Source organism: Armigeres subalbatus, chromosome 2 (assembly GCF_024139115.2).
Source record: "Armigeres subalbatus isolate Guangzhou_Male chromosome 2, GZ_Asu_2, whole genome shotgun sequence".
Classification (NCBI taxonomy): Eukaryota; Metazoa; Arthropoda; class Insecta; order Diptera; family Culicidae; genus Armigeres; species Armigeres subalbatus.
In genome coordinates this window covers 335,394,528-335,408,185 of record NC_085140.1, presented here as the reverse complement: position 1 = coordinate 335,408,185, position 13,658 = coordinate 335,394,528, and the positions used below count along the sequence as shown (strand labels likewise).

The following is a 13,658-nucleotide window of genomic DNA, read 5'->3' as shown; positions in this document are numbered from 1 at the left end:
AGCTGTTAGTGGATGTGTGTGCTGCAGTAAACGTCTTGGTTCCCTCCACGTTTCTGCTAACAAACTCGCTGGAATAATTTTATGGCTGTTCGATAAAATTAATTACATTGAAAGCACTTTTGAGAACGTGAAAACGACGGCGGCAGCGGAGAAGAAATACCAAATGCCTGTTACGGGCGCAATGGCTTGAAATAATGAAATGTCATCAATTTCCGCAAAATGGTGTAGCACTTTGGTGTTCTTAACGTAGGTTATTTCTCAATTCCACCCCTCGGGCATTTTTATGGGTGAAAATGGGGGATTCACTGATTGTAAAGTTTATTGTAATTGTTGTAATCACGCAGGAATCGTTAAATACTCTATTCATTGTGGGGGCACCTGAGTCTCTCATTTTATTATTATTTTTTTTAACTTTTGGGACCTATTTGCAAAACTAAATCCAAAGGCAAAATAATTGCTTTAAATAAAACGATGCGCAAAAGCCGAGAATAAGTGTCGACTTCCTATTTTAATGCTGTATAATAATTTAATCTACTGTGATGTTGTATGAAAAATCATTCAATTTCAATATAATGAGCAGCCATAAAAAAATTCTTCCTCCCTCTTCTCTTCTACGAAGAACAATATTGGAAAAACATAAAAAATAAGGCATTAATAGAAGTTAGACGTAATTTCCCAGTCTACGAACGCACAATCACCTCCTCGCTTTCTCAAAGCCGCCAGCAAAGAAAACTTTCCTTCATCTCATTTACTGCTTTTTTTACACAACGACGCACCAAGAATACTTAAAACGACTTCCTTTCGAGTGATTTACCTCCGAATCTTCCATTTTCCCCATTAACCTACAGCTTCCAGCTGTGAAAGTATCCACGTGTCCTTCCTGACAGAATAAACTGCAACTCTGAAACGACTCTTGTTTTATGAAGCGTCAAGAAATAGAAAATCAGCTCCCATTTTCTTCCTGGTCCACAGCAGAAGAAAAAAATCCATTCTTCCTCCCATCAACGACCGTCTCGGATCGTTTTAAGTAATTTATATCCTTTTCCATTCCCACTTCCCCTGTGAATCCAATCAGTATTATGTACCTCCAAATTGCACAGGGAAAACAGGAAACAATCCCAAAGCTGAAGCACCTGGTGCGCTGATCTTTATATGAAGGTACTTGTCGAGAGCCCGAACGAAGCTGCCGCATTTCACTGATGACGCGGGGTTGCACCGACGCCGGCCGCGTGCAGCAACAACTCTGCACCGATCCGACCGGTAAGAGCTTACCTGCTACTTGTAGGGTGGCGTTCCGGCTGCGAGCGACTCCATTCTCGTTGTGGGCCTCACACCAGTAGACGCCGGCATCGCTTTCCCGGCGGGAGTTGACGACCTTTTTGTGGTGGAGGAAAAAGAAAACGGAAATTGAGAGCAAATGTTAGAGAGTGCGGACAGAGCAATAAACGGATAACACTGGAGGGAAGGTAAAATTGGGCTAATGAAAGTGGAAAAGTTTGAGCGGTGCACTGCGCTGGGAGATGTTTGCAGGATGTAATTTTTTGGGATGGGACTTCGTTCGGTCTGTTCTGAAAATCACTTCTGTAGGTAATGGGTTCAATCAGGGATCGAGCCTATCATTCAGTTACACTTTACTCATTTGCCGTTTACTATAGAATTAATATTTTAAAATAGGCGAGTTGTGGTATTTTTCCCACAACTTTCGTTGTTCGAATTCCAATGGCTACGGAATAAGAGCCAAACCCGGGGTTAATGATCGGTACCATCCTTGTGTTTGACTAGCATTGATGATTGCTACAAGAAACCCATCGTAAAACCAAAATGATTACCAAAGGATGGAGTTCCAATCTGCTTAGCTTTTAATTGTCCGGCTTAGACCGGTACTTTTGACTTACCCAAAAAGATCAATACTGGCGAAGCGGAAGGTGCTCATCCGGCATGGTTTTTCCATCCCATCCTAATCAAAATTTTAAAACCCCGATATGCTCAACAAACAGGATAAAACGTAGCAGTGTGGCGGGCTAAAACTGTTTTTCTAAAAACGTAAAGAAAATATTTACGACTCCGAACCAAGCTGTCCGTCCGTCAGGAAGCCATCCCACTGCCGTCAGCCATAATTCCACGTTAAATATTTACTTTTCATAAAATTTTTAATCATCCTCCGTTGTCACCGCAAAAACATCACCCATTGAGCACGTGCGGTAGCACCCCGCCCCGTCCCAACGGAGTGTATTGTGCCGTTCGGCAGCACAGTGGCGAGGGAATGGACTAAAGTGCACTGATGAAGCAAGATGCGATAAAATCTTGTTTCGAATGGGTAAACGCTTCACAAATTGGAAACATTTTAAAAAAATATAACGCGGAAAGAAATTCTCAAGAGGCGCAATTCGGACCATCTTCACTTACAACAGTCGTGCATCGTCAGGATTTCACACTCCATTGTTGCTGTCGCCGTTCAATTTTTGATATCATTTGTTTACTTTTTTGCCGGGTGAACCAAAAATGAGTCTACGGATGGAATCCGGGGGGAGATTTGGGTCATGCCACCAGCAGCAGCCCCAGTCAGCACACTGCAGTCAGTGTGCAGCGCATAATAATAACCCCTTTTTTGTTTTCGGGCAGGCGACGACGTGTTTATTCTTGGGATGTGTAAATTTTTAAAAGCGCGAAGCCAAACGATACCAAAAACGCTGCGCCCCGAGGGGATGAGATGCTGATGATATTAATATTTTATATGAAATTTTGATTGAGGCGATTATCATATTGTTTGCTTTTGTGATGGGAGTTTTTTGTTGCGAAGTGTCATTTGGTTAAGCATACTAATTAGGTACATATCGATTTTGATCTTCCCCTTATTATGGGGAACATGATGGTAGCTTTGGGTTTACTAACCTTTAGAAAAAACAGTTCTCCGGCTGGAAGAAAAATTCTGTGCGATCCTGGGAAGATCTTGAGCAGTGATCCATCCTTGTACCACTGGATGGTGGGCGCTGGGACTCCTTCCGCTTTACAGTTGAGCGTAGCCGGATCGTGTCGAGGCACTGTTGTATCGATTGGATGTTCGATTATTCGAGGGTTTTGAAGAGCTGCAAGGAAGAAACAAAAGAATTGATTAATAAAATATGTTTAAGAAGATTTCTGAATGTTGTTTTATAAAAGCCAAGATCAACAGAATTTGCTCTCATTTGAACATAATAGACAACAAAACAGCGACTCAGACAATTTTCACCAAATAGCCTTATACGTGCAATCGAAAAACCAACCGTCATCTACGAGCTATAACAAAAGGCTTCGTTCTCGCTCTTGGCACCAAATGGTCAGAAGATTTGTTCTTAATCGAATGAAGATTTTATCCACAATAATTCGATAAAACTGCTAAACTACCGTAATTTGAAAAGTGACCATTTTCCAGAAATGATGTCAACGAGTTTAGTACTCATCTAATTATTTAACAGAAACATGGAGAACATGTGGATAGTAATGCTCAGATTATGATAGTAAATGTAACAGAATAAACGGCTGTGAACAGGATGATTCCAAAATAGTGATCAATTACTCGATCATTAGATATTTCTGTAGATTCAAAATTTCTTATTAATTCAAGTGCCATGATTTTTCGATTATCGATGAAACGCTGCACTAGGGTAATAACTTGCTGTAGTTTCATCCAATTGGAGGAGTTTTGAACCCAAATCACCGGAGCCGGAGAGGCATGGTGGACTATCCAACCTGTTAGCAGCGCGGTATTCGTTGATTCAATGCACATGCAAAAATCCGGCCATTTGTTTACGCCACCATATAGAAATCTCGGACCACGAAACCATCTGCTTTCATTGAACGATTAGCCCATGCCATTTGGTAGTTTTCTGTCACGCGAAACCCTACAAACTGTAGAGTGTAGCTCCTTCGAGGGTCCGAGTTTATCCAGCATAGGACATCTCTTCAGTCGAACCAGTACTTTTCTATGTTCCGCACGGATAGAGAGGCGAAAACAGTCTTCGATCGTTGTGTTCTTATGACTGCGGTCTATAATTCGAGTCTGTGAATGGAAATCAGCTTTACTGGAGCCACCATAGCTTTTCCGGTAACAAGCCATTTTAGCCATTTAGCTTCGTCATCCCAAGAGATATCTGATAGCCAGCCCGCGCATCCTCTGCTTAAGTGTGGATCGAGTTCTACTGATAAAAGCTTGCCAATAACGCATTACCCAAGAATTTCTATAGAAATAGACTGCTGGATGTGGCTAGTGGTGTAGTAGCGACGAAAAGGATTGCGAACGGTTCATTGTAATTTTTTAATTGGGGCCAACAGCTAGTTCGACCGGTCAGCTATCGTCGCATATTCACGTCCGTGACGTGACCCAGGACGATGATGCGCTAGCGCAGGAGTTGTAGTTGATGGACGAAAAACATGCATTAGAGAGAAAACACTTGAAAGAACCTCCGGTTCACAGGCATATTGATGAACTTTTAAAATGTATTAAAAATCACGTTGATAAAGTAAATAAAAAATCCAGACAATAGTGTTCCAGCTGGACGTAGGCAATGTTTTCGGTGTTCCTTGACATAGCCAAAGCCGTAGTTAGGGATCGAGACAGAGCTTCCAAATTTGTTTGGTATTCCCGAGGAGTGGCCATTATTCTCAGCAAGCTATGAGCATTCGACTAGGATTTTCGGGTACAGCGATGAAGAAAACATGTTGCGCCTTCATCGAATCCTCAAAGGAAAAGTAATGGAAGCAATTCGTTGTCGACTCCTATTGCGTTCAAATTTGACACGAGTGTGAGTGTTAGCAATGCTTCAAATTGGGGGAAGGGTTGTTTGGCCGAAACCCGTTTGGTCGAAAGTTGTTTGGCCGAATATACCATTTGGCCGAAAGACCATTAGGCCGAAGGTCATTTGGCCGAAAGGGTAATTTGGTCGAAAGGGTCATTTGGCCGGAAGGGTCGTTTGGCCGAAAGGGCCATGAGTCTGAAAGGGTCATTTGGCCGAAAGGGTCATTAGGCCGAAAAGGTCATTAGGCCGAAAAGGTCATTTGGCCGAGAGGGTCATTAGGCAGACAGGGTCATTTGGCCGAAAGGATCATTAGGCCGAAAGGGTTATTTGGCCGAAAGGGTCGTTGTGTCGAAAGGTTCGTTTAGTCGGATGGGTCGTTTGGTCGAAATGGTCGTTTGGCCGAAAGGGCCATTAGGCCGAAAGGGTCATTTGGCCGAGAGGGTTATTAGGCCGAAAAGATCATTAAGCAATTCGTTGTCGACTCCTATTGTGTTCAAATTTGACACGAGTGTAAGTGTTACACTCAAAATAATTGTCACTTTAATTCCACTATAAAAAGCTATGTAGACTTTAAAAATCGAAACTTTCATCGGCCTACTAAAATCAAATAAAATATACTCAAATCACAAGTGCATCCTAATAAGAAATGTAGTGGAATTCATTAGAAAACATAGAAAATAATATCTATATACTCTTCTAGTGAATTCTAATGAAAATGAATGTATGAAAAATATATGAGTGGGGTTCTCAGAGCGAAATGTATATTTATTAACAATCGCTAATGAAACATTTTGCAGAAGCATTATGAGAACTATTTGCAAAAAATACGTTTGAGTTTGAATTAATTTTCTACTCCTTCTTTGCCCTCGTCCGCTTCTAGTGGACGGGATATCAACTACAAGGATACTATATAAAACAAAGTAATCGAAATTTCACTTAAAATTTAAGTACAGGGCCAAACAAAAGTTCACTTTAATTCTATTTTATTTACTAGTGAATTGAGAATAATGAGTGCCATCACTAATGAATCATTTAACTTTTACACCCGAAACTACATGGAAAATATCTGCATATGTTTGCAAGTAGCTTCTAAGTGAAAATTATTTTGAGTGTAGCAATGCTTCAAATTGGGGGAAGGGTTGTTTGGCCGAAACCCGTTTGGCCGAATGCCACTAGGTCGAAAGTTGTTTGGCCGAATATACCATTTCGCCGAACAGACCATTAGGCCGACAGGGTCATTTGGTCGTAAGGGTCGTTTGGTCGGAAGGGTCGTTTGGCCGAAAGGGTCATTTGGCCAAGAGGGATTTGGGACAATTCGTCGAATGACATTTCGTCGAATGACGTTTAGTCGAATGACATTTAGCCGACAGTACATTTGGTCGAAGGGACATTTAGTCGAATGGACATTTAGTCGAATGGACATTTTTTCCTTGTTGGGTATTTTAATCACTGCGACCATTTGTTAGATCTATTGTGATATGAATGGAATATAATGAATATGAATGAACATTTAGTCGAATGGAAATTTAGTCAAATAGACATCTAATCGAATGGACATTTGGTCGAATGGATATTTAGTCGGAAGGACATTTAGTCGAATGTTGAAAGTGTTTAATCGGTAATAGGTAATTAGTTAAATGGATAATTCGTCAATAGATTTTTGGTTGAATTTGAATAAATGATCCACAAGATACATTGATAAACTGATTAGAGGAATTCAGTGGACGTGAGGAGCAGAAGCAGCAGCGGAAGAAACGAATACGGATGCCAATGAGGAGTTTTTAACTGAGATAACAGAAACTTCTGGAAACCCTGGCGGATTAAAGAAAAAATGAAAACCTACAGAAATAGCATAATATTAGATACTGATGGTGGAATACCCTCTAATATATTTTTCGGCACATGGTCAAAAACCAATGATATCAATGTTATTTTGCCAATACTTCATTGTAGTCGGCTTTGGAACATTTAGTCTCATGACATTTCGTCGAAAGGACGTTTAGTCGAATAGAAATGGTTTTCTTATTATTTTCATTGAAACTCTTTCTTTCACTCAATATTTATTGGTTTAAAATTCCAGCCATAATTCGTGAATTATCGGCCGAAAATTTAATTTCCACCAAATGGTTATTTGACCTAATCTTCATGTCTAATGACGAAAAATTATTCGACTGAATTTCTTTTCACCATGTGGAATAGATTCTTCGTAGTCAGTTAGAGGGGTTCGCAAAGTCAATATCCAGTCGATAGTATTTTCGGAACATTTACCGTTTTCGTATTATGTATTATTTTTTTATGAACCCATCATTCTTTGGACAATACAATAAATCAGCCATTTTTTAATTGTTATTGACTAAAGTTGTTTTTTAAATAGCTATCCGACGGAACGTCATTAGACTAAATGTACCAAGATTTCGAAAATCTGCATTTGAACAAACGTTATTCGACCAAATGTAAGAAGATTCTTCATTGTAAAATGTGATTTCGACTAAATGTTCATTCGACGTAGTGTCCTTTCGACCAAATGTCCTGCGTCTCTAGTGGATTAAAAAATCATGTTCGACTAAATGTCCCTTCGACCAAACGACTCTACGACACTACCCATAATTCCATTACCCATAATGCCATTACCCCGAAGGCCACTACCCCGAATGCCACAACCCCGAATGAGTCACTACCCCGAATGCCATTACCCCTAATGGGACACTACCCCGAATGCGCCAGTACCCCGAATTAGTCATTATTTCAAGTTAATACTTCATTTCAATGAAAAAAATGTTACTCAATAAAAGTTTATTCAAATTTCATAAGAATGAACAATAATTGGAACTCATACTGTTTTTATGCAGTTTGGAACTTTGTATGGCACTCTTCAAGATCCCTGAATGGCAGGGGAGATTATGCAGCACGTTTTCATGCACAATGCAGAGAGTTGGACGCAATTGCGGTCCACGTCAGCATGGCTACTAGGGCAACAAGGTAGAAGTTGTTCCTTGGTCACTTTAGTAAAAGCAATGGATTCTGGATGAAGCGTGGTCTAAATCTCAATATCGACGAGGGGGTGAATGGGTGAGTAAGAGTGAGTGTGTAAGTGATCGAGTAAGAGTTAGTGAGTGAGCGAGTAAGAGTAAACGAGTAAGAGTGAGTGAGTAAGAGTGAGCGAGAAAGAGAAAACGAATGATTGAAAGTAAATGAATGAGTAAAAGTGGATGAGTGAGTAAGAGTGGTTAAGTGAGTAAAAGTGGGCGAATGAATGAGAGTGGGTGAATGAGTAATAATTAGTGAGACAGAGGAAGTGAGTGAGTGAGAGTTTGTGTATGAGAGTGAGAGAGAGGGAGATCTTGTTCGTCTTCGGGAAGTTGCGTTGACTTAAAGAAGGCATCATCTCGTTTCCTCTTCTATCGAGCAGACGTTCCTTTTAAAAAGGCAGTATTTCCTCTGTGTGCCTTATCGAGGTATAAACACGTTCATTAAAAGGTGGTATCATCTCCTCTGTCTGCCTTATACCGGGCAAACACGTCCATTTAAAGAAGGCATCCTCTCCTCTGTCTGTCTTATACCGGGCAAACCAGTCCATTTAAAGAAGGCATCATCTCCTCTGTCTGCCTTATACCAGGCAAACGCGTCTATTTAAAGAAGGCATCATCTCTTCTGTCTGCCTTATGCCGGGCAAACGTGTTCATTTAAACATGCCATTATTTCCTCGGTGTGCCTTATACCGGGCTAACGCGTCCATTTAAAGAAGGCATCATCTCCTCTGTCTGCCTTATACCGGGCAAACGCGTCCATTTAAACGAGGAATACTTTCCTCTGTATGCCTTATACCGAGCAAACCCGTCCATTTAAAGAAGGCGTCATCTCCTCTGTCTGTCTTATACCAGGATAACGCGTTCATTTATACAAGGAATTATTTCCTCGGTGTGCCTTATACCGGGCAAACCCGTCCAATTAATGAAGGCATCATCTCCCCTCTCTGCCTTATACCGGGCAAACGCGTTTATTAAAACAAAAAAAGATCATATTTATCCTGTATGCCTTATACCGGGCAAACTCGTTCATTAAAACAAGGCATCATCTCCTCTGTTCGCCTTATACCGGGAAAACGCGTTCTGTTGGAAAAAAGGATCTCTTACTCCATTTCGTAGAACAGTACTTTTCCATGTCATGATGACAGGAATGACAGTTAAAGCCAATAAGAAGAAAAATCAAAACCGTTGGTTAAACTGGTAGGTTAAAAACTTTGCGATTCATCGATATCTGTTGGTGTTAAACATAATAATAGAATACTATAGATTCTAAATGTTTTCGGGGTAATTGCCATTCGGGGTAATGGATTTCGGGGTAGTATCCCATTCGGGGTAATGACTTTCGGGGCACTGTCCCATTCGGGGTAGTGGCCTTCGGGGTAATGGCATTCGGGGTACTGGGATTCGGGGTACTGGGGTGGAGCCGACCAAACGTCCATTCGACGTAATGTCCTTTCGACCAAATGTCATTCGACTAAATGTCATTCGACGAAATGTCATTCGACGAAATGTCTTTCGACGAAATGGTATAGATTCGGCCGAAAGGGCCATTAGGAAAGGATCATATGGCCGAAAATGTCGTTTGACCGAAAGGGTAATTTGGCCGAAATGGTCATTTGGCCGAAAGGGTCATTTTGTTGAATAGATCATGGGGCCGAAAGAGTTATTTGGTCGGGAGGGTCATTAGGCCGAAAGGGTAGTTAGAGTGAAAGGATTTTTTGGTCGAAAAGGTCATTAGGCCGAAAGGGTCGTTAGGCCGAAAGAGTCATTAGGCCGAAAGGGTCATTAGGCCGAAAGGGTCATTAGGCCGAAAGGGTCATTAGGCCGAAAGGGTCATATTCTCCCATTTTGTGTGCCAAAACAAATGCAGCGATCCTGAGAAGTGCCCAAGATTCCTCAATATTGACGTAGGGTAACACTAGACCGTTGTGGAAGAGAAACTGTACATAAAGTGTTTGTGAATACATTTCTGCCATTGTCACCACCTTGAAGAAGTATTAACTGCACGTTCATGCATAACTTTTTTTGTTCGATGACAAGGGGTACAGCAAGCCATCCGTAGTGAAAATATTGAAGCCGATTATCAAGACTTCAATAACCATTCTGAACGGCCAGGAAAATTTCAGCGAACGAGGTACGATACAAACTGGCGCGGAATAGACAAAACTTGAGTTTCGGGAGAAAAAAGCGCCAAAAGGAAGATCGAGACCGTAAAGAGACAGAGCAACTATACCGCGCTAGTAACCCACGGAAGTTTTATGAGAAGTTGAACCGTTCACCTAAGGGCCACGCTCCGCAGCTTCACATGTTTGAGGAAATCTTCTAGCGGACGAGCGTGAGGTGATCCTACGGAGAGCACCCGAATGGCGATGCGGTAGGAAACGAGGGCGGCATGATCACGAACCTGGGAGCACGCCCGCAAGACATACGTTTTCCAGCACCGAATCTCTAGGAAAACCAGGAGAAGATCAGCCGGCTGAAAAACAACAAAGCCTCTTGGTCTGATCAACTACCAGAAGAGTTATTTAAATACGGCGACGATGCACTGGCTAGAGCGCTGCACTGTGTAGTTACCAAGATTTGGGAGGGGAAGGTTCTGCCGCAAGAGTGGATGAAAGGTGTCGTGAGTCCCATCTACAAAAGGGTGATAAGCTGGATTGTAGCAACTACCGCGCAATCACATTGCTGAACGCCGCCAATAAGGTACTCCCAAATGTTATGCCGTCGACTAACACCAATTGCAAGAAAGTTCGTGGGGCAGTACCAGGCGGGATTTATGGGTGAAGGCTCTACACAGACCATGTGTTCGCCGTACGTCAGATATTGCAGAAATGCCGCGAATACAACGTGCCCACACATCATCTATTCATCGACTTTAAACCCGCGTATGATACAATCGATCTAGATAAGCTATGGCAACTAATCCACGAACACGGATTTCCGGATAAACTGATATGGTTGGTCAAGCCAACGATGGATCGAGTGATTTTGCTAGCTTGAGTTCCAGGGGCATTCTCGAGTCCCTTGAAAATGCGCAGAGGGTTGCTCCCCTCCTTTTTTGCCCAAAAGTAAAAATATGAGGGTGCAACAATAAATTTTCCGCAAAATTTTTAGGATTTTCAAAACATTCCTTAACAAATCCGAGGGTTTTTTTTTTATTATTTTGTTTATATTTATTTTTCATTAACACCCAACACCCAACACTTTTTATGCGGTTTTTATTTACGCGGGTAGCTTCTTACGCGACTTTTTTACGCTGATTTTGGGATTTACGTGGTTTTTTTACGCGGATTAACTTTTAAGGGATTTTTCCGATTTTTCGTTTTTTACGCGGATTTGGATTTTATTCGTTTTCAAAAAAATATATAGTTTTTTTTCAAGGGAAAACACTTAGAGTATTTGATGGAGGTATGATGCTGGGTCATTAGAGCGAAGGCCGACAGTCCCGAAGGTCATTTGGCCACAGCCGAGGAAGAAGTGAGGAAGTGAGAAGTAAGAAGCGAGATGTAAAAAGTGAGAAGCAAGAAGTGAATAGTGAGAAGTGAGATGTGAGGGGTGACAAGTGAGAATTGAGAACTGATATGTGAGAAATGAGAAGTGATAAGTGAGAAATGAGAAGTGATTTGTGAGAAGTGAGGAGCAAGAAGGGAGAAGTGAGGAGTTCGAAGTGAGAAGCGATAAGTGAGAAATAATAAGGGAGAAATGAAAAGTGACAAGTGAGAGCCGAGAAGTGACTAGTAAGATGTGAGAAGGGAGAAGTGAGAAGCGAGAAGTGATAAGTGAAAAGCGAAAAGTGAGAAGTGAGAAACGATAAGTGAGAAGTGACAAATGAGAAATTAGATACGATAAGTGAGATTTAAGATGAAAGAAGTGAGAAGCAAGAAGAGAGAAGTAGGAAGTACGAAGTGAAAAATGAGAAGTAAGTAGTGTAAAGTGAGAAGTGAGGAGTAAGAAGTGAATAGTGAGAAGTAAGAACTGAGAAGTGAGAAACGAGTGGTGTGAAACGAGAGTAAAAAGTGGATGAGAAGTAAGATGTGCGAAGTGAGAAATAGGAAGGGAGAGATGAGAAGTAAGAAAACGGTAGCGAGAAGTGAAATGTGAGATTTAGGAAGTGTGAAATAAGGAATGATATGCTAGTAGTAAGAAGTAAAAGGTGAGCAGTGGAAAGTGATTTTTGAAAAGTGAAAAGTAAGAAGTGAGATGTGAGAAATCAGAAGTGAGAAATGAGAAGTAAGAAGCAATATGTATGATGTGAGATGTAAGAAGTGAGAAACACGATGGGAGAAGTGAGAAGGTAGAAATGAGAAATTAGAAGTGTGTGTGGAATTGTTGTTGCACAAGTGGTTCGCATTGCTCTGCGGTTTTTTCAACGTTACTGCGACACAAAGCGTTTTTTATTGCTAAAATTATGTGCTATCGAGATTTTCTTCGAAAATGAATCGGATTATCAAACAGGGGTGGTCATATGGCTACCGTTTCTGCCTCATACGCAGGAGGTCGTGGGTTCAATCCCAGGCCCGTTCCATTCCTCCTACTTTGTATCTTTCATATATTTCTCATGTTCTAGCAATCGCTAGAACTGGAAATGGGCTTTCATACCGTTTCCATCTTCTATTCCTATACCTACAGCTTGATTAGTTCTAGCAGGTTACTGTTAGAATTCGAAATGAGCGAAAAAGCTCGTTTCGGCATCCAATTAGAATATACCACTCTTTCATTACTATCACATTGGCAACCCGTTAACCAAGACGAACCTCTGCCATAAAAACCTAACCCAGATGCCAATAAAATTCCGCAGGAACTCGTGGCGAGTGCAGAGGTGTTCTCGGCTTGCAGTGGGCGAGTGACTGCATCATCAATTCCTTCCCATCCCCGATGACCGTGAGGACGTGGCCAGCGCCGTTATCGACCATACAAAATACTAGAGCTCTCGGACTGTGCACATTGAGGTTGGAGAGCAAATTCCATGCTTCCATCCATTGGTTCCCTGTGCAATTGCGATTGTTCTGGTCGATCACGGAGTAGCAACTACGAAATGCACGATCATCATGCTCATGAAACTGAATCCGATTATACTTCAAACTACGGTGATACTGAGCTAATTTGTTTATCGTAAAACCAAGAATTTCTTGTTTAGTGATCATCGCAATATTGGTAACTGCAGGTTGTCACTGCAGGCTGAAGTACGCACAGCACATGGAACAGCACAAACCCGTCTATGACAGTTGACAGTCATTCTTTTCCGAATTTACATTCTTCCAACCATCATTTTCTGAAGCACACGCATTGCGAATCTACTTATCGATATCAGTTGATTGAAGCAGTTCTAAAAAACGATTATCACTATTACGATAGTCAATTATCAGCATTTAAGTCATCAAATAAACTCCTATTCAATAATCAACAAACGTTCTACATTTCAACGGGCTCAATATGATTGATTCCGACAAATTGAATTTTAAACAAATAGCAACCTAACTGCCCTATCGTGCCACTAATTACATACCAACGGTGTAGTGCAAGCAGCTTACTCCGGTAGCTACCACCATTTCGATGTTGATTACCGACCGAACGCGACATGGAAATTAAAACTATGCGTGAGATTTCCACTGGCAGTCAGCGTGCGCCGCTCCATGTTCTGGGAACTGGAAGGGCAATTAGGACTGGCCACAGTTCCATTACACCGCACCGGTTCTATAAGGTTCACTCGAATGGCCGATCGTCATCGTCCGGTCACTCGGCATTCAACTCTATGACGACGGTAGTTCGCAGTTAGTTACGTTTAATTACGATTACGAAAATCCGGCCCAACAACAACTCTGTGGCAGGCAAGAAAAATCACTTTTACTCGGCTGGA

General features: G+C 41.6%; 1 protein-coding gene across 1 annotated transcript in view; it reads right to left on the bottom strand.

The window, feature by feature from the left end:
* Positions 1-13,393, bottom strand: part of LOC134216969 (protein sax-3-like) — a 144,437-nt gene extending 131,044 nt beyond the window's left edge. Inside the window, exons 1-3 of the mRNA XM_062695724.1 lie at positions 13,308-13,393; positions 2,893-3,086; positions 1,273-1,375 (exon numbers count right to left, since the gene is read on the bottom strand). Of these exons, the coding sequence (XP_062551708.1) occupies positions 1,273-1,375; positions 2,893-3,086; positions 13,308-13,350 (340 nt within the window). The 5' untranslated portion in view covers positions 13,351-13,393. The remainder of the gene's footprint in view (positions 1-1,272; positions 1,376-2,892; positions 3,087-13,307) is intronic.
* Between the last annotated feature and the right edge of the window lie 265 nt (positions 13,394-13,658).